The 19714-nt window shown below is 43.7% G+C and overlaps 1 protein-coding gene across 2 annotated transcripts in view; it reads right to left on the bottom strand.

Annotated features, from left to right (window-relative positions):
• AP1G2 (adaptor related protein complex 1 subunit gamma 2) overlaps positions 1-18575 on the bottom strand; it is an 87206-nt gene extending 68631 nt beyond the window's left edge. Inside the window, exons 1-13 of one of the 2 annotated variants that reach the window (XM_040416885.1) lie at positions 18471-18575; positions 18166-18393; positions 16494-16618; positions 13694-13835; positions 13297-13393; positions 13044-13120; positions 11651-11743; positions 11320-11400; positions 8480-8578; positions 7243-7298; positions 5954-6067; positions 5737-5877; positions 4240-4294 (exon numbers count right to left, since the gene is read on the bottom strand). In XM_040416885.1, coding sequence (XP_040272819.1) covers positions 4240-4294; positions 5737-5877; positions 5954-6067; positions 7243-7298; positions 8480-8578; positions 11320-11400; positions 11651-11743; positions 13044-13120; positions 13297-13393; positions 13694-13835; positions 16494-16618; positions 18166-18366 — 1281 coding nt within the window. In that variant the 5' untranslated portion in view covers positions 18367-18393; positions 18471-18575. The remainder of the gene's footprint in view (positions 1-4239; positions 4295-5736; positions 5878-5953; positions 6068-7242; positions 7299-8479; positions 8579-11319; positions 11401-11650; positions 11744-13043; positions 13121-13296; positions 13394-13693; positions 13836-16493; positions 16619-18165; positions 18394-18470) is intronic. The other variant, XM_040416886.1, reaches the window with a different exon arrangement.
• Positions 18576-19714: the final 1139 nt, after the last annotated feature.

Raw genomic sequence — 19714 nt, 5'->3', positions numbered from 1 at the left:
CCTTTCTGAGGAAAAAGCGGGAAGAAGGTCAAGGGCAGGCGCCACGGCTTATCTGGACATTTGCATGTCTGCCAGCATGGACACCGCCTTCCATATACTGGAATACCTGGGGGGCGGCTCCCCAGTGCAGTGGGAGGAGCTGGCTACTCTAATTGACGCGACCCTATCGCTCTCCTCAGTAGGATCGAGCATGTTGGATTGTGAGCAGAGTGTTGCTGCAGCGTCCGCACCAAGGATTGAAAAGATGACTGACACCGGTGTAGAGCCAGAGGAGGCTCCACCGGCCTACGCTCCGGGACCGGAGCAACCCGCCTGCCGCACCAGGGAGAAAGAACCCGAGCCCTACTATGGCTCATGGAGGGACTTTTTTCAGCCATCGTTCAAATGGTCTTCCCTGATGGCGGAGATCCGAGAGGCCGCTATCAAGCGGAACATAAAGACTAAGATCGTGTATGAGGAATTGACCAAGACCATCCACGAGAAGCATACGCACACCCAACCCCGCCTGGAAAGGAGAAAGGGAGTGGTGCTATCGTTTGACAAATCCCGTGGCTACGGGTTTATTCAGGACTATCTTACTGGCAGAGACCTCTATGTCAATCGAAGGTCTGTCAAAAGAGACTACCTCCCTTCGTACCAGCACAGCCTCCGCGAGGGAGAGGAAGTGGAGTACACCCCTGCCGAGGGCCTGCGAGGCCCCTATGCGACTGCTGTGACCCGTCCGAAGCGAGGACCTGAGGATTGGGAGGCAGAAGAAGGAGAAGACTACTCTGGCTGCGAGCGAGAACCGGAACGCTCTCCAGAGCCGGCCCATCACGCCTTTCAGGAGCGGAGCTCCTTCATCGGGCCGAACGTCTTCTGGCAGCCAACCGTGTTGGAGAAATGGGTGAGCCCCTATCCTTCCCCCGAGCTGCCTCGTCGGGAGAAGACAATATCTGAGCTGGAACAGTTAAAAGGACTGAGTGCTACCTTCCAGAACATCCGGATGGGACGGAGACCAGATGCAAGTCCAGAGCCTGAAGAGGCCGAGTCTGCGTCATCGGTGACTGTACCTGCGCCGGCGGCGCCAGCGGAGAACAGCGACTCCGACACAGAGAGTATCGGTGAGCAGATCGTCCGGCTGGAGGAGAAGTTGCGGGAGTTGCGTAAGACCTACACCGCCAGGATCCAGACACCGCCGAGGAAGGATGAGGTAAGGGTGCCTGTCACCACCCGCCGACCGCCTTCTGTTGTCACCGCTCCGTCAGTGCCCCAGACCGGACCCGCGATTGCCGTGAATTGCTGCACCCAGAGCACCGGACCGCTTGCTGCGGCGGCGCCAAGCATGTCACACCCTGCAGTGATTATGCCAGGGCCGGCACGGCCCACCAGAGGGTTCACCCCTAGGCCTATGGGGCCGATACCTATTAGGGGCCCCTTTACCCTGCAGCTACCCCCTGATACAGTCATGTGGGCCCATCCTCCTGTAGAGGAATACTACAGACGATACTTGCCAGCAGAGCAAAGTGGATATGATGTGCCACTGTAGTCAGCCTGCTAGGCCTTTGATTTATTTCTTCATAAGAAGTTGATGTTAACCCTTCCAGGACAGGAGTCCTATGTTGCTGGTCCTTTGTTGCAGCTGCCAGTTTGTCCACGGCTCAGTGGTAGGTGTTGACCACTGAAATCACAAAGTCAGCAAGGTCACGTTTGTTTCCAGGACCTCCTGCCTGCTTTTGCTACCCACGCCAAGTTGTGCCTGTTCCTTTGTTGCACCTTTTACCCTTCACCCCCTTTTCAGGTTGATCAGGGGTGTTACAACACTTGTCTTTGCTGTCCATTTTATTGTGCAACCAGTTACCAAGGAACCGTGCCCGGAGACAGACTCAAAAGTACCTGAGCCTCTGAGATTCTTACTCTTTTAAAAGTATTGTGCCCAGAGATGGACTCCACCGCATGAGAGCCTCTGTGATTTAATAAGAAATAACCTGGGTACGGACTCATGTTTGTTATTTGAGCCTCCAAGAACTTTTATACCGTTTTCTACTGTTTTATCATGGACTTATTCATTGTCATGGACTATCCTGGTTCTAATGTTACGCTGTGCCAGGTCAGCGCCCCCGTTCCATTCACTATCCTGAGAGAAGAGAACGACGCCCCTTGTCACCACACTTCACTTTTGCCAATTGGACCTGATGTAAATGTAAATGCAGATGAATTACATGTATGTATGCCTGCATGTCTCTATTTTCTATTTCAGGTAGAGATTCCAGTTGGGCGACCCATGAGGGAGTACGAGGTCGTACTCAGCTTAAAGCAGTGGGGTATGTAGTATACGGGAGTTGTAATACCCGTTACTACCAAAGGTCACTTGGTGTGCTGTCGTCCCTCCTAATTATGGGAAGTTGCTTTATGTCAGTTTTATAAAATGTAATGTAATGTGTGTATTTTCCTGTCACTGAAACTTGCACTTACAGGCCTGCTAGGGGTGTCATTCCTACTTCTAGTCCATAGAGGGAGCTAGGGAGCCCTAGTTTATATAAGGCCAGACCAGGAAGTGCAGGGGAGACGGAGTCTAGTATCTGTAACCTACAGTTGGAGTTTAGACTATGTCTGAGACAAGTCCAGGCCTGAAGCCTGCTGTTCAGGAGAAGATTCCCTCCTGAATACCCATATGCAGAAGCAGGAACATCTTAGCCTAAGGGCCTGAGGAACCATTCAGAAGCTAGGAGAGACTGAGGCAAAGATCAGAGGAGCCAGAGGTACTAAGAAAGACAGAGGAGGTACTTATTTAAGCTATAATCAAGGATATAAAGCCAGACTTAGGTTAATGGGCCTTGGTGAAGAATTGCTACATTCCAGGATCAGACAGAGTTAGAGTGCAAGCTCCTTTGCTGCAAGTCCTGTGTTCAACACTCTGTAATTACCCTGCTGTACTGAATTGCCTGCATCGACCGAATTGCAAAATCGACTGTATGCTGAGGAACTGCGTTTCCAATATTGTCTCTGCCTGCAAACTACTAAAGTTGAAGTTCTGTTTTAACACCACGTTTCCTCAAATTATTCCTGCATCCGCAAACGGCGTGCCACCGTTTACTTGGCACTGGCGTCACGAACTATTCCTACCTATACCTGCCCTTGCAGAGAGTCAGCTGTACCAGGTTAGTGTATATTGCACTACATCACCCAGAAACACCTACTACACACAACTTGAGTACACTGCAGGAGTTTATGGGAAACAGCTAAGCAAGTGTGTATGCTGGGAGGCAGAGTTTCACCACAGCTAGAGTGCCGAAGGTTGCTGATCCCTGGACTAGACTCTATGGACAACCATATTTGCTGATCTACGGGTGCATTCACACGGACCTGGTCCGCAAAAAGCAAACATACGGATAATGTCCATGTGACGTAAATGTTACATCCGGCAGTGCAGTTCGGTGACGTCACTGGCTCTGATGGGCGGGCTTTAGTGCTGCCCTAGCCGTTTTACAGGCAAGGGCAGCGCTAAAGCCGCCCATCAGTGCCGGTGACGTCACTGGGCTTCCTGGCAGCCCCATGGAGAGCCCCGGTACATCACCGGAACTCCTAAAAATGCCTTTGCCCTGCGCGATTTAGATCAGGGCAAAGGAGAGCATCGGAGCATGAACTGCTCCGATGCTCAAGTCAGAGGGGCTGCCGGGGTGAAAATGGAGGGATGTCCGGGTTCAGCTCTGAACCCGGACAACCCCTTTAAGCCCCTGTGCTCAGCTAATGGTTGGTTACAGAGAATGGGGCAGAAGCAGACAAATCAATTGCTCATATCGCCAAGACCAACTCATTTGACTGCAGTAAGAATTATGGAAGTGGTTATGGGTGATCACCCCAAACACTGAATATTTACGGAGTTTTGCTCAATTTCATCAGAAACATACTGAACCTTTGTAAGCCCAAAAGGTGGTAGACAAGTATGCAATGCTGTCATTCTGTCCTATAAGAGGGCAGAACAATGAATTTGATGGTGTGTTGCATTCGTCATACAACAGACCCAAATGGTGCCTTAATGAACCCCACTGACTTAGAATGACTCCTTCAGGGTTCTGCCATGGTGTCTGTCATTTTACCGGACAAAATAATGGCCAGCATAGATGTGAAATTAACCTTGTTTTGCATTTGCAGGTTTTAACATATTTAATAATACTTTCCTGTAATTTTATGGGCTTCAATCAAGTTCTATCCATATCTTATCACTAGGCAAAGAAGAAAAATAATCAGTTTACTCACAGTGACCAGTGTTTCCATTATGGTATCTATGTGCCAGCGCTTGGAAGGAGAAAACCTGGGGGAGGACAGAGAATTTGATAAAATTATCAGCAGAATTTAAAGGGCATCTGTCAGCAGATTTGTACCTATGAAACTGGCTGACCTGTTACATGTGCACTTGGCAGCTGAAGGCATCTGTGTTGGTCCCATGTTCCTTTGTGCCCGCATTGCTGAGAGAAATCTTTTTTTACTATATATGCAAATGAGCCTCAAGGATCAATGGAGGTGTTGTCGTTACTCCTAGAGGCTCAGCTCTCTCTGTAAGGCTCCATTCACACGTCCGCAAATGGGTCCGCATCCGTTCCGCAGCTCCGCAAAAGATAGAACATGTCCTATTCTTGTCCGCAGCTGCGGACAAGAATAGGCATTTCTATAGGGGTGCCAGGCGGGTGTGTTGCGGATCCACAATTTGCGGGTCCGCAACACACCACGGACATGTGAATAGAGCCTAACTGCTGAGCCCTCTCCACTTTGATTGACAGAGCCAGGCGTGATAACGTTTTTTCTGCCCGTTCCTGCCAACCAAAGTGCAGCAGTTGCAAAGACAGCAGAGCCTCTAAGAGTAACGGCATCGCCCCCGTTGCTCCTAGAGACTCATTTGCATATATTAAAATGTCTTCAGCTGCCAAGCACACATGGAACAGGTCAGCCAGTTTCATAGCTACAAATCTGCTGACAGATGCCCTTTAAAGTAGACCTTTTGCCAACAGCTTTTACATCCTCTTCAGAAAGCAAAAAGTGTAATATGACAGTATAAGGATGAGGCTTCACCACTGCTAGTGATGCATAATAGGCCACAGAAGTAGGAGGCTTTATTTTTAATATGGCCCAATCATTATATTGCATAATGTAGATTTACTACATATCTCCTGTTCGCAGTGTTTTGGCTATGGACTGGTGTACTGTGCAGGTATTACTTCATATCCCTGTGCGTCTTGCTGTGTAACTTTCCAACTGGGCCTAAGGCTAGGTCTACATGATGACATTTGTCGCATCAATGTCGCGCAACAATTTTTATAATGATAGTCTATGGTGTCGCACTGCGACATGCTGCGACTGCAACACGACAGTCGCAAAAACTCCATTCGAAATGGATTTTTCAGCGACTGTCGCGTCCCAGTTGCAGCATGCTGCGGTGCGACACCATAGACTATCATTATAAAAATTGTCGCGCGACAAATGTTACAGTGTAGTTGTGCCCTATGTGTCGCCCGACACATGTCGTTGTGTAGACCTAGCCTAAAACAACAAAAGAATATATTGCCCTGAAGACTTTTTAGGAGCCAGCATCAGGGGTCATTGTCTCAACATAAAGGTCCCGGAGTCCTCTACTTCAGCTCCCTTCTTCTTCCATTAGCCATAGAGAAGATTTCCCGCTCTGGTGGACCCAGATCATCCATTTAAATAGATGCCATGTCAAATCCTCCCCCCTTCCTCACTATTACCACATGATCTTACCTCTCTGCACAAAGGAATATTCCTGATGTGCACTGTTCCTTCAACTCTGGTGAGCAGAACTGCAAAAACCTCTGAAGTTCCTTCATCATCACACGAATGTTTGCTTCATTCACAAGTGCAAAACACAAGTCCAGAGCCTTCCTACAGGAAACCAATGCAATAATAAATATACGACCAAATCACAGATATGAGGAACCCAGAATACCAATGCTGGTACCTGTTTACAGATGTGTCAGTCTGTCTAAGACACTCAACGATTGTCCCTCTATGTCTCTGGACCGCTGCATGGTCAGAATGCACCAAGCGTTGGAGCGATATTAGGGCAACAAATCTACAAAGAACATGGAAAAATTAGAGAACGCGGATTCATCTTTTTTTTCTATAAGCTACAATTGTGTTCATATGTTACATAACAAAGCAGGGACCGCAGCAACATGTGTAAATCTAGTGCCTTGTTTTCTGTCTTTTTTAGTTTATTTTGTATTTTATTGTTTTTCTCTTCAAAAAAAAAACTGCCACCTCAAAATGCAACGTGATAGTTATAGGGCAGGAGGAACTGAGCAGATTGATATATAGTTTTGTGGAAAAACTCAGTAAAATGTATAATTTATACACTTTCTGAGCTCAGTTGTACTGACAGCTATCTCTGTCAACACATATATACACACAATGCTATCAATCACTGATAACATCTCCCCTGTGTACAACTGATGTCAGAAACAGCAGAGATATAAATTACAAGCTTTACTGAAAGTTTTCCTATAAGACTCTATATCAATCTGCTCAGCTCCTCCTTCTCTATAAGGCTAGGTCTACACGACGACATTTGTCGCGCGACAATAAGTTGCGCGACAGGGCACAACTACACTGCAACATTTGTCGCGCAACATTTTGTTGCACCAATGTCGCACGACAATTTTTATATTGGCAGTCTATGGTATCGCACTGCAACATGCGACATGCTGCGACGCGACAGTCGCAGAAAAATCTATCTCGAATGGATTTTCTGCGACTGTTGCGTCGCAGTCGCAGCATGTCGCATGTTGCAGTGCAACACCATAGACTGCCATTATAAAAATTGTTTTCTATTGTGTCAGAAAAAACTGATCTGTTCTGACACACGTCTTGCTCCGCACCACATCGCGGAGAGAAAAACGCTGCTTGCAGTTTTATTCTGTCCGCGATAGGAGCACAACCAAACGGAACGGAATGCATTTTGGTGCATTCCGTTTAGTTCAGTTCAGTTTTGTCCCTATTGAGAATGAATGGGGACAAAACTGAAGCGTTTTCTTCTGCTATTGAGATCCTATGACGGATCTTAATAGCGGAATTGAAAACGCTAGTGTGAAAGTAGCCTTAGTTTGCCCTGATCTGCTCATTTTGTAAACGGTCAACCACAGTGATCTGTATTGGGGAATATAGACGAGTATTGATGTGAGCTGTGTGACCTGACGTTCACAGACTGCTAAAGAACAAAAATAATGGGGGAAACAACCATTACCATACCTGATGTTTTTATCATTACTTAGAAGAAAACGTCCAAGGATGTTAACAGCAAGAACCTGGGGTGTGAATACGAAGAGGTCAATTATACATAGTCACAGACAACTGTATATTTAGAACAGTTTTCAACTCAGATCAGGTGTTACAAGGAAACTAGGGGCTAGCGAAATATAATTTGGGGGATATCACTGCCCTTTAACCTTTTTGTGGGGCAAGTTGTACTTTCTAACTGCACAACTTACTGTTGCATACAATGTAGTGGAAAGTTGGAAAAAAAATTGAAATGGAGTGAAAATGGAAAAAGGTAATTATGCCACAGTTTTATGGGTTTTGTTTTTACTGCATTCCCTATGCAGTACAACTGACCCATGCCCGTCATTCTCTGGGTCAGTACAATTACAGCGACAACAGGTTTCTATCGTTTTTCTTGTGTTTTAATACTTAAAAAATTGTGATGAAAAATATTTTTTTCTTTTCATCGACATAATCTCAGCCCCCATAACTTTTTTATTTTTAAGTCTATTAGCTGTGTGGGGGGTTAATTTTTTGTAGGGTAATCCGTGCTTTTTGGCAAGTCAGCCATTTTCATTTTTTTCCATTATGCAGTTCACCCTAAGGCCTCATGCACACAAACGTTTTTTTTTCCGTTCTGTATACAGACCGTATATGGAACCATTCATTTCAATGGATCCGCAAAAAAAACTGAAGGTATTCCGTATGCCTTCTGTTTCCGTATTTCCGTTCCGTTCAAAGATAGAATATGTCCTATTATCCGCATTACGGACAAGGATAGTACTGTTCTATTAGGGGCCAGCCTTTCGTTCCACAAAAAAGGAGGAGGAGGGCAACAAACAATTCTTGTACAGAGGCCCTCTGATCTCAGTGTTTGCTCCTGGGCAGGGTTATAATTAGAATTCAAAGGGGTCCATAGCAAAATCAAGGATAGGTTCCCACCACCTAGTTGGAGTAAACTGAACTGCAATAATGCTAAACAGCGTAACTGATTTTACTTGAAAAACAACCAATGAATTAATAATAGTGCCATATACCTGATGTTCTATCTAAAGGAGATCAACCTAGTAAAGCTAGAAAGCAGAAAGCGACTGTCTAGTTTTTACCCATAGTCTGAGTGGACCCTTTCAATCTCTGAGCCCAGTGGTACCTGGTATGGATGCTACGGCTTTAATTACACAGTAAGATGACAGGTCCACTGTATGTTGTTTCATCTTTGTAAACTCACCCGTAGGCCACTTGCAGACTTGGTTTCCACAATGGTGAGCACAGTTTCATACAAAACTGCATTACCAGCATTTGTCTGTGTTTCTGTACAGGTGGAAATCTGTCAGGGAAACGAGCCATTATGTATCACTGTGATATGTAATTCTATTACCCTATGGCTCATGAGTTACCGATGTATACATATGAGATGTAAAATGTCCTTCACTAATGAAATTCAAATCCAAAATAACTATAGGACACAATGTGTGAATATATACCGGTGTGTATATATATATATATATATATATATACACACACACACATACATATATACAATTGCATCAGTTGTCATCCGTTTGAGCCATTTCCGTCTGAGATCCTTTTTTATAGATGGAAACAAAAGTACTGCATGCAGTTTTTTCCTGTGTAAAAACGGATCTCAGACGGAAATGGCTCAAACGGATGACAACTGATGCAACCGGATCCGTTTTTTTTACTGGATCCTGTTTTTTTTCCTTTCTCTCTTCTTCTGACAGATCAGAAGAATGGAAAGCTAAACGGTGATGTGAGTGCACATATATATATATATATATATAGAGAGAGAGAAGTCCAAGGCAGCACCAACCGTAATGTAAATCTGGAGTGCCAGAGGTACAGACTCAACCAGTCGTCCACACATGTAGCAAAAAGAAAAACTGCAGCACATCCGATGTGGTGAAAGAAAAAAGTGATCTCTTATTCACCCGTGCGACGTTTCAGTCCGCTTCCTGGGACCGTTTTGAAGCATTGCTTGATAACGGTCCCAGGAAGCGGACTGAAACATCGCACGGGTGAATAAGAGATCACTTTTTTCTTTCACCACATCTGATGTGCTGCAGTTTTTCTTTTTTCCTTTTGCTATATATATGTATATATATATATATATATATAGTGGTCGTATACAATGCCCTCAGGATACAATATTTTCAACTTACAATGTTTTTTCCTAGCCCATCGTATAATAAAACTAGACTCGGCATACTATGTCTTTGACTCAGAGCACAGCAGTACTGCCCTGTTTTTGCTAGAATGAGCTGTTCCTTTAGATGTCAAGTGAGAACAGCTTCATTTCATTTTCCTGGTACGTTGTGTACCCTACATGACCCTGAAGGGGCTCCTGTCCTCATCATAGAAAGTGATTTACAGCTTCCAGCATCTATTACTGACTGTTATATGTAAGGACTTGCTTTACCTGTATAAGTAATTTGCTTATTTTTCTTAAATCTTTACTTTCTCTTATCATGGGATGACATTTCGGTCTTTGGAACCAATTATCAATTTTCCATAGAGTTATGGAGTTAAGTTACAATAGTTTCAACTTACAATAGTCGTCCTGGAACCAATTAATATTGTAACTTGAGGGACCGCTCTATATACTGTACATTATCCATTTGAATTAGATCTGTATTAAAGGTGTTGTGTGCAAAGATTTTGATGACCTGTCCTGAGCATTGGTCATCAATATCAGACTGGCAGGGGTCCGATTTCTGGAGGGGCCATATTGACAATAAGGCACCCGAGGGCATGTGCCTAGGGCACCAGGAACTTGGGAGGCAAAATTGTACAGTGGCCGGCTTAGTATATAACAATCTGGCACTCCCACTCCCAGCGTTAATTAATGCTCCACCATTCATGCTCATAGGCATCACTAGGGCTGAAGCCAGTAAATCCCCGCACAGGTGGGCACAAACATTCCAGGATTCAGCACAGTGGCATCAGTGAGGCTGGCTGTCTGCATCCACTTTAAATTCCCAGTCTGTCCCTGTGTCCACCCCAGACAACTCTGTCTTCTACTCCCTTCATCCTGGCCCTGATAGGAAGTATTGAGACTTGGTGTCTAGGGCAGCACCAGCTATAAATAGAGCCCTGATTCCCACTGATCAACTCTTTGACTTCGGCTTTAAAATTACCTGCATGTCGTAATTTTTTAGAGGTTGCGCAATGTAATTACAATGCTCGTCCTATTCATGTGAATGGGAGAAGCAGCCACTGCAAATGACATGGCGTACAGGAAGCAGTGCTCGCATGAGTGCCGCTACCAAGTCAAATAGTAGATAAGCGGGGTGCCGGGAGCCGGATCCCCGTCAATCTGATATTGATGATCTATCCTGAAAATCAGTTATCAATAACTTTGCACTGAACATCCCATTTAAGGTTTGCCTCACGCATGCAAACTTTCTAAGGTCATCCAGTAAAATTGCATATAGAGAGGGGATAACTGTCATAAAAGGTGCACTACTATGGTAAGGTTTAAAACTTACCAATTAAAGGGAGTCTGCGGAGGAATGCGAAGAAGCAGGGGTGCACAGGGTGGCAGGGGTCTGCCCTTGGTGCACTTAATTACTCATTTGCATACTGATTAAATGTAATTTTCTCCAGTATGAAGCATTGCTAGGTGAAAGGTATCTTTACATTTAGATGAGCTAGTCCTACAAGGCGTGCCCGAACGGATCCGCATGCGGCTCACTGCTAATTGTCTGGCCACACTTGCACTTGCCAGGCCGTGCTTGTACATGCTGATTGACACAAATAGCATGTACTGGTGTTGGCCGACAATACAGATGCAGCATGGCATGGAGCGGCGAGCCGCTGTCGGGGCCTCATCATCGACAGACAGCCTAACAATGAATTTTATGGTGAGTTTTCTCATAAATTACTTTTATGCTATGTCAAACAAGCAGGTTACTAATCTTGCAAATGAGATGGATAGGAATAACACATGCATGGTCTACTCTCCAATGAAACTGGATTAAAAGTCATTTATGAGAAAACCTTTGTAAGATGTTGCATACATACATAACATCTCTCATATGTTTCTCTTACCTGGGCCAGCAGGTCACTCATAGTATCACAGACACTCCCATCACTTTGTCCTAAGATTCTCAACAGCCGTAGAATACGGACCTGGTCGAAAACATGTGATTGAACATCCTGGTTGACAACTAGCACACCGACTGAATAACAGGAAACATGAATAATGGAAATGATATGCAATATAGCATACTATAGTGTGAACTAGGGTCACAGTGAAGTCCAGAGAGATAGGCAAAAGCATGGGAGAAAGCAAGTCAATTATATCAGCAATGTATCCTATAAATCAAGTAACAGATTGATAAAACAGAAAAAGAAATGAAAAAATATGTTGAAAACAAACCTGTAAAAAGGGGTCAGTGACTCCAGACACTACGTGTTCTGGGGAATATCCTGACATGATCTGCCTGAGTTTTTGCAGGAGTAGTGGAAGTATCTGTAGACAAGAACAATAAATATACGATATATCCGGCATATTTATGACCGTGATAGTCGCAGGTTTAATAACAATTTAAAGGTGCTGACAACCGTTTTTGTGGTCCGCATCCGAGCCGCATTTTTTGCGGCTCAGGTACGGACCTATTCACTTCAATGGGGCCGCAAAAGATGCGGACAGCACTCCGTGTGCTGTCCGCATCCGTTGCTCCGTTCCGTGGCCCCGCAAAAAAAATATAGCATGTCCTATTCTTGTCCATTTTGCGGACAAGAATAGGCATGTCTACAATGGGCCGCCCGTTCCGTTCTGCAAATTGCGGAAGGCACACGGACAGCTTCAGTTTTTTGCAGATCCGCGGTTTGCGGACCGCAAAAAAACGGCACGGTCATTTGCATTAGGCCTTAAAGTTACACTCCAGTCTGAATAGGGCATTTTAAAAAAAAACGATATTCATAGGAACCAAATTTCTTTAGAATTTTTGGCTATTTATCTTTTGATTCGAGTAGTACTATGCCACTGAAAATCATATACAAAATATTGTCCTTCTAAAGCAGTGATAAGACTCCTATATAGACAGGGAACCCATTGTTAGTTTACGGCTGCTGCAATTGGAAGATGTTATCTGTTACTATAATAGATTTCGATTTGAGAATTATCAGGAACGTCCCTATTTGGGACATCTATTTGCTAGGACATTTATTGTAGGGTAAGCCCCTTTTGGGTTGAACACTCCTTTTTTAGGCAGGGACTGCCAATATATTAGGGCAAGAGTCCCACACTATTATGCCTATGAGCGGTTTCATCTTTAATAAATTTTTCTTCAATGAAGACGTCGTACCTGTGCATCGCCTGATGTTATCGACTTCAAAGGGAAATACGCACAACATATGACAAGTGACCTACTCCACTTATGGGTCAAGACTACAAACCATGAGTGACCACATTGTGGCAGTCGTGTTTTCATAATTGTGCCTCACATATATCCCTCAAGTTATATGTTGCAAATACCCTATAATCAACATCACCTATATATTGATTGCTGTCTGTCTAGTGGGATTATATTACTTTAACAAATAAGTATTAAAAGTTATGTTTTAAGAGTAGGGTTTACTTGATAATTGATAACTATGACCTACTAAATTGCATTTAGATTTTTAGTGATATAAATTAAATGAATTCTGAGTAAAATCACTATCGAGCATAATGCTATACCCTGGAATGTTCCTCTAATTACCATACATACAGACATACTTTCTGGGTGACATCACAAGTAACTTTATTATGCTACACATAAACTCACCTTGCGAAAACCTTTAATGGATGCAGGTTGTCGCTGGCAAATTTCTGTTGCCAAGAGGACAGCTCCATAGAACACACCTGAAATAAATCCTCTCCCGATGTTACATATTTGGATAATTGGGTTCATCACTGATGACTACTCAAGAATATCACATCTCTTCCCCACCTAACACCTCCCAAGCCACTGGTTGTCCTTGTGCCCTAAGGGTCATAATATCAATGTTCCCAGCTTTCCATCTACTCAATAAACTTACCATGCCTTTTTTCCGCGAGCAACATCTCACTGGTTGGGATGAACATTTCCACTAAATCAGGGACCTTCCTGATAATGTGTACAGCACACAAAACAGCCTGTGGGTGTGAATCGGAGGTGAGCAATGCAAGTGGGGGCATACAAGGCATGGCTGACCATCAGTGGTCAGAGAGTTAGTATGAGGGAGGAGAAGAAGAGGCTGAATGTGAAGAAAAATAATGGGCACCTGGGTTAAGAGATCATAAGCTTTTGGATTGTAAAATATACTAGCCCTCTCCTGGGTCAGTTGATTGTTTGCCCCTTCTTCATTTTAACAGCTCCTTCTCCTACCCCCAGTTTATTTCCCATAACAACCACTTTCTGACTCCTTCTCATTGCTCTATATTGTTACGTAACACCTTTTTCTTGACATGGCCATTTGAAGTTTGTAGAAGACGTTCAACTTCTCCAGCCAGGTCCCGACACATCTCTACAGATCCTAAGCAGGCAAGAGTACAGAGAGCCAGTCCTTGCACCACTGCTGAGCTGTGCTCTAAATCTCTGGAGGAGAAAAAGAAACAGAAAAACAATGTTGGACTATTTTGTAAAAGCAAACTTGTGCAATGGGATGAGTAGGAAGGCAAATCAAGAAAGAAGCAGTTTTGTAAGTTTTGGATTCTCGAATCGGGCACATGGATCCAATAAAAAAATGGATGTGTGAATAGCCCTTTGACTTGTATGGATCAGTGTACTATCAATTTAAAATAAAACACAGTACACTGAATAGAAATATGACTGTGTGCATGTGCTCTAATATAGTGACATAAGGAACACCATACAGCACCACATGGCTATACTGTGTGCATGGAGCACCATACACCATCGCGTAGCTGTCACCTGTGGATAAAGATAACAATTGTTTAATACCTTTAACTCTTTACTCTGTCCCCCTGTGCCCCCTCCCATACTCCTCATCTCCGCCAAAGACTTTGCCTCATATTTCAAAGATAAAATTGAGAAAATCCAAAAAGGCTTCAAGCAACAACCCCCAGTACCTCTCCACACAACTGCTCAGTGCTCTTCCCATGTCATTGAGTTTACCACCATCACTGAAGAAAAGCTATGCATTTTAAAGCTTAACTGCCATTCGATTTTTATTTTTTTAATGTTTAGGGGCAGTGATACTGACAAACCCTCTCATCCTTCGGCATCAGAGACCTGGCCCACCGCTGGATCTCCTCTTACCTCACCAACAGAACCTTCACCCTCTCCCATTCATACACCACCTCCTCACCACGGCCCCAATCTGTTGGTGTCCCTCAAGGCTCTGTCCTGAGTCCCCTACTTTTCTCCATTTATACATTTAGCATGGAAAATCTCATAGAGGCCCAGGGCTTCCAATACCACCTCTTTGCTGACGACACTCAAATTTACTTCTCTGGCCCAGATGTCACTTCCCTGCTATCCGGAAACCCAGCATGTCTGTTAGCTATATCTTCATTCTTCTCCTACCGCTTGTTAAAATGCAACATGGAGAAAATTTAATTCATCATCCTTCCACCATGTCACCCACCCTGTTTACCTGACCTATCCATTACAGTTAATAGCACAACGCTTTCCCCAGTCTCACAGATCCACTTCCTGGGGATAACATTTAATTTTGCCCTGTCGTTCAAGCCACACATCGAAACCCTTACCTCCACCTGCAGTTTTCAACTCAAGAACATCTCTCATATTTTCTCCCTCCTCATCCCTCAACTATAGTCAACTAAAATGCTCCCGCCTAGACTACTGCAACATCCTACTTTGTGGACTCCCACTAATCCACCTCTCCCCTCATTTCTCCTCTTCCACTGCCTGCTGCCAATTGCTCCCTATTGCCCACTAACCACTACATATAAGGTCGTCCACAATCCGCCCCCTCCTTACATCTCTGACTTGCTTTCCCGATAAATCCCCACACGTAATCTCCGACCCTCACAGGAGCTCCTTCTTTGATCTCCTCTCGTCTGCTCTTCACAGAATTGTCTACAAGATTTCTCATGTGAAAAAATGTGGGGGATTCAATCAACACAACCCTATATGCAGGTGCACATCGCTATGGCGAAATACATATACAAAGAAAAAGACACAAATGCAATAGCACTCTGCAACCAGCATTCTGCCCTGCCTCTACGCTGGATGAGGCATTGGTGTACATTTTGGCCAAAGCGCAATAAGCCACTCACCACGTCAAGGTCGCCTCTATGGAGTGGTCCCTAACACTAGTTCCTACCTGTTTGTGGGCCATGAGATTTCTCATGTGTTTCTCCCATACTCTAGAATTCGCTACTCTACTACATCAGACTCTCCCCCAACATCCAAACCTTCAAAAACAAAACTCACCAACTATAATGAGCATGCTGCCACCATACAACCAAATGAGCAGCTTTTACCCTAACCTACTGTGTCCTCCCCCTTCCCTTGTTGATTGCAAGCTCTAGCTTGCAAGGTCTTCTCCCTTGCAGGGTACAAGTTTGTTAATAGTTTCATGTTTACTGTATTTGTATTTTTTATATTATGTATGTGTAACCCTCTCTTGATGAAGCACCATGGAATTAATGGCTCTTTCAAATAAATAATAATAATAATATTAATAATAAAGGTTAAAGAGGACCTTTCACCGATTATGACAATGTGAACTAAGTATACAGACATGGAGAGCGGCGCCCGGGGATCTCACTGCACTTACTATTATCCCTCGGCGCCGCTCCGTTCTCCCGCTATGCCCTCCGGTATCTTCGGTCACAAAGTTATGGTAGGCGGAGTCTGCCCTTGTTCTGCTGTAGCGCTGGCCAATCACATTGCAGAGCTCACAGCCTGGGAGAAAAGAACCTCCCAGGCTGTGAGCTCTGCGCTGCGATTGGCCAGCGCTACAGCAGAACAAGGGCTGACTCCGCCTACCATAACTTAGAGACTGAAATCTCTGCCTACTATAACTTACTGAGCGAAGATACCGGAGGGCATAGCAGGAGAACAGAGCGGCGCCCGGGGATAATAGTAAGTGCAGTGAGATCCCCGGGCGCCGCTCTCCATGTCTGTATAGTTAGTTCACATTGTCATAATCGGTGAAAGGTCCTCTTTAAGCCTGCAAACTTAGTAATTTTAAACCTAAGTATCTAATGAACTAGCTAGCGATACAATTTTCATTTTTTGTAAGCGCTTTCTTCAGTATCTCACCTCTTCATACTGTTGGTTATCAATAAATGAGCGTCCTGCCTTTCATCTAGCAACATCATAGCACCAAGGTATCCAATTCGTTTGTCAGTAAACCGTGGGGAGGCTATCAATTTCAAGCACTCCATCTGAAATACAAGAGCCAACATTTTATTCTAATTATGCCAAAGGTCAACATTGTATTAACTAAAGCAATATCGTATATTTGCAATATCGAAGGAGAATCTAATAGGACAAGGATGGGCCTAAAAAACATACAAACAACTGAGCCGAAACTGATATTATTCAAACCATATTTCAGTGATGTGTCTACAGGCCCCAAAGGGTTTCTGAGAATGGAGAGAATAAAGCTATGTCTCCCATTAAACAGCCACCAAGGTTTGAAGATCTATACCATGCCAGTTAAGGTCTGTAAGTAATGGTAAGTAGGTCAAGCTAGATTCACATCTCGTTTTCACTCTATGCAGAGGTACACTTTTTATATTGCATGTAGCAAAAGAAGGGGATGAAACTGTGTTCCAACTATGTCATTTATTGAAGTTCCATTTTTTTTATGTTTAAGGGTTCCTGATGTTCTTATGATGCTTTTAGACCCCTTTTCCGTCAGAAGAATGAAACAAACCATATAAAAACTGTGACACAGTGAGGGGAATGGTCTGGGAAAACAGGTATTTTTCTCCCAGTGTGTGCTGCTGGGCTGATTTGCAGCCAGGTGGGGTCAAATACCAGACTGGATTTTAATTGCCAGTCTGGGTTTTTGGCAGCACCTGGCTGTTCTTAAATAGGCAGCTGGGCTCAGCAGCAGGATCTCTGTGTCGGGATCTGAAGCTTGGTGCCAGGTTGGAGGGCTGAAACCCATGGGCCGAGGAAACAGGCCCCCTAAAGCCTGCCGTGGCCTGCTGGAGGCAGAACTGACATCAAGGTGACTTGTCTTATAGGAACCTTCCAATTTGTGTGAAGTAACACCAAGATGTAATTTCTGTTGTGTGTGAAGTAAACACCAAGACTGCAAAGTAACGCATTGTTTTGTGCATTTGCCTCAAGTGTGAATAAACACTGAAGTTTTGCCCTCTGTACTGCGTCCGCTTACCCTATCTACCAGAGCGAAACCCCACAAAACCTATGCAAACATATTCTCATACACTTGGATCTGTCAGTCATTGAATTTCTTGAAATAAATACATATACTTGACCATACTTTTTAGGTGGTCTGAAAAGCATAGTAGTCCATATTTTACAGTACTCTAAATGTATCTGGAAGTAAATCTGTCAAACATATGGCAACAAAACGAACAGAGCGCCTGGGAGCTTCCTAGTGAGGCACTGTTAAAAAGATGGATGGCTGGCAATGTATTTGCGCTTACCAGAACTAGTGGTGCTACCTCAGGCCCTAAGGAAGGAGGCGGACCGCCTCAGAAACACGTCGCCCTCTGCTTGTCCATTTTATTGTTTTTAATGATTTATGTGCAATAAATTACAGTTTTAGAGTCCAGTGCCCCAGAAGACCATTTTTTCTTTCCCTTCGTGCAAACATATGACATATGTGTTCATTATGGAAGTCTATGGGAATGCTACAGTATACTTGTGGTTAGTACAGACCCCCTTACATTGACAGCCAGGAAGTCTCTGGCAAATAAGGTGCCTAATGCCCATGTCTTGTATTAAAACATCCTACCTGTCCGAAGTGTGCGGGATAGCCCAGCATGTGCATGTACAAGAGTTTGGCCACACTTCGCCCACGGTACACTGAATCCTCATCCCGAAATGAAGATCGAATTTCAGCGCACTCCCTCTGGATCACCTCTCTCTCTTCATTCTGTGTCTTAACACTCCGGATGGCTCGAATGAGCTCATGCAGCCTCAGAGGAGGGCCCATCCTTACTTTAAGACCTGAAATCAAACACTGCACTCACGGGATACAGAAATGAAAGAGACATCACAAACATTTACAGACAAGTTGGGAGGTCGCTGAATTTCTACCTGTCTTTCGTCAGCCTTCCTGTTTCAGTGCACCTGTTTCTCTGTGTCGGTGTAGCTTACCTTCCTGCTTCTCACCTGGGTCACTTTGTGCCGTCTCCTTACTTCCTGAAAGATAGTGTGACACCTGCTCAGAGCTCTGTGCTTCTCCTGTCCTCCAAGGCAAGACTTGTAGAGCAGCTTTTACACTTCACTGCCAGGACTTGACGGAGATAACCGATACAAGACCATAACTCTAAGCACTAAACGCTAGGTTGACCTTTAGTAAGATTGTATATTAGACAATTGCATTCACAGACATTCTGTAATATACTGTACTTTATTGTTGGAATCGCTCTCTTACACCAGATAGATCTCCTTTTAGAAAATCTGGAACATGTCCTGCTAAAGAGGAAATAGGAGACCGGCACGCTGTAAACAGCCCTCTGGGCTTCCGAAATATTTCCAGAGCTGTATGCAAATGAGAGCATGTGAGCACCTTAGTTGCCTAGAAATAACCAAAAAACATGCAGATAACAAAGAAAGTGAGGCGGAGAAAGACAAGACAACCAATACAAACAAAAAAACGAGCAATGCAAAACTACAGGAAACCAATAAATAGTATCACAAAACTTACCATACCAGTTTATTACATAGATAGATAGGAGATAAATAGATAGATCGATAGATATTAGATAGATAGATTAATAGATAGGAGATAAATAGATAGATCGATAGATATTAGATAGATAGATTAATAGATAGGAGATAAATAGATAGATCGATAGATATTAGATAGATAGATGATCGATAGATAGATAGATAGATAATAGATAGATGGATAGATAGATAGATAGATAATAGAGATAGATAGATAGATAGATAGATAGATAGATAGATAGATAGATAGATAATAGAGATAGATAGATAGATAAATAGATAGATAGATAGATAGATAGATAGATAGATAGATAGATAGATAGATAGATAATCACTTAGAAAGTACACCATGGACTCATGGTAATGCAATGGTCTCACACATGGTTCAAACTGAAATATACAAGAAGAATATATAGAAAATATATTTAAATCATGTTTTCATGTTTCATGCTAAACATATTTTATTTTTTTAGAATTTTTTGTGAATTGTTTAATTTTCCATGTCTAAATGATGTCAAGACTTCCTGTCTTTTCAGAGCAGCCAATATTTTATTTGTCTGTCTTCCTTTTGCCAAGTATTTATTAAAAGTTGCACAGCAGTTGATGAA

This window comes from Bufo bufo, chromosome 2, assembly GCF_905171765.1.
Source record: "Bufo bufo chromosome 2, aBufBuf1.1, whole genome shotgun sequence".
In the NCBI taxonomy this organism is placed as follows: Eukaryota; Metazoa; Chordata; class Amphibia; order Anura; family Bufonidae; genus Bufo; species Bufo bufo.
Note: the sequence above shows the minus strand (reverse complement) of the source record. Positions and strands in the feature narration are given on the sequence as shown.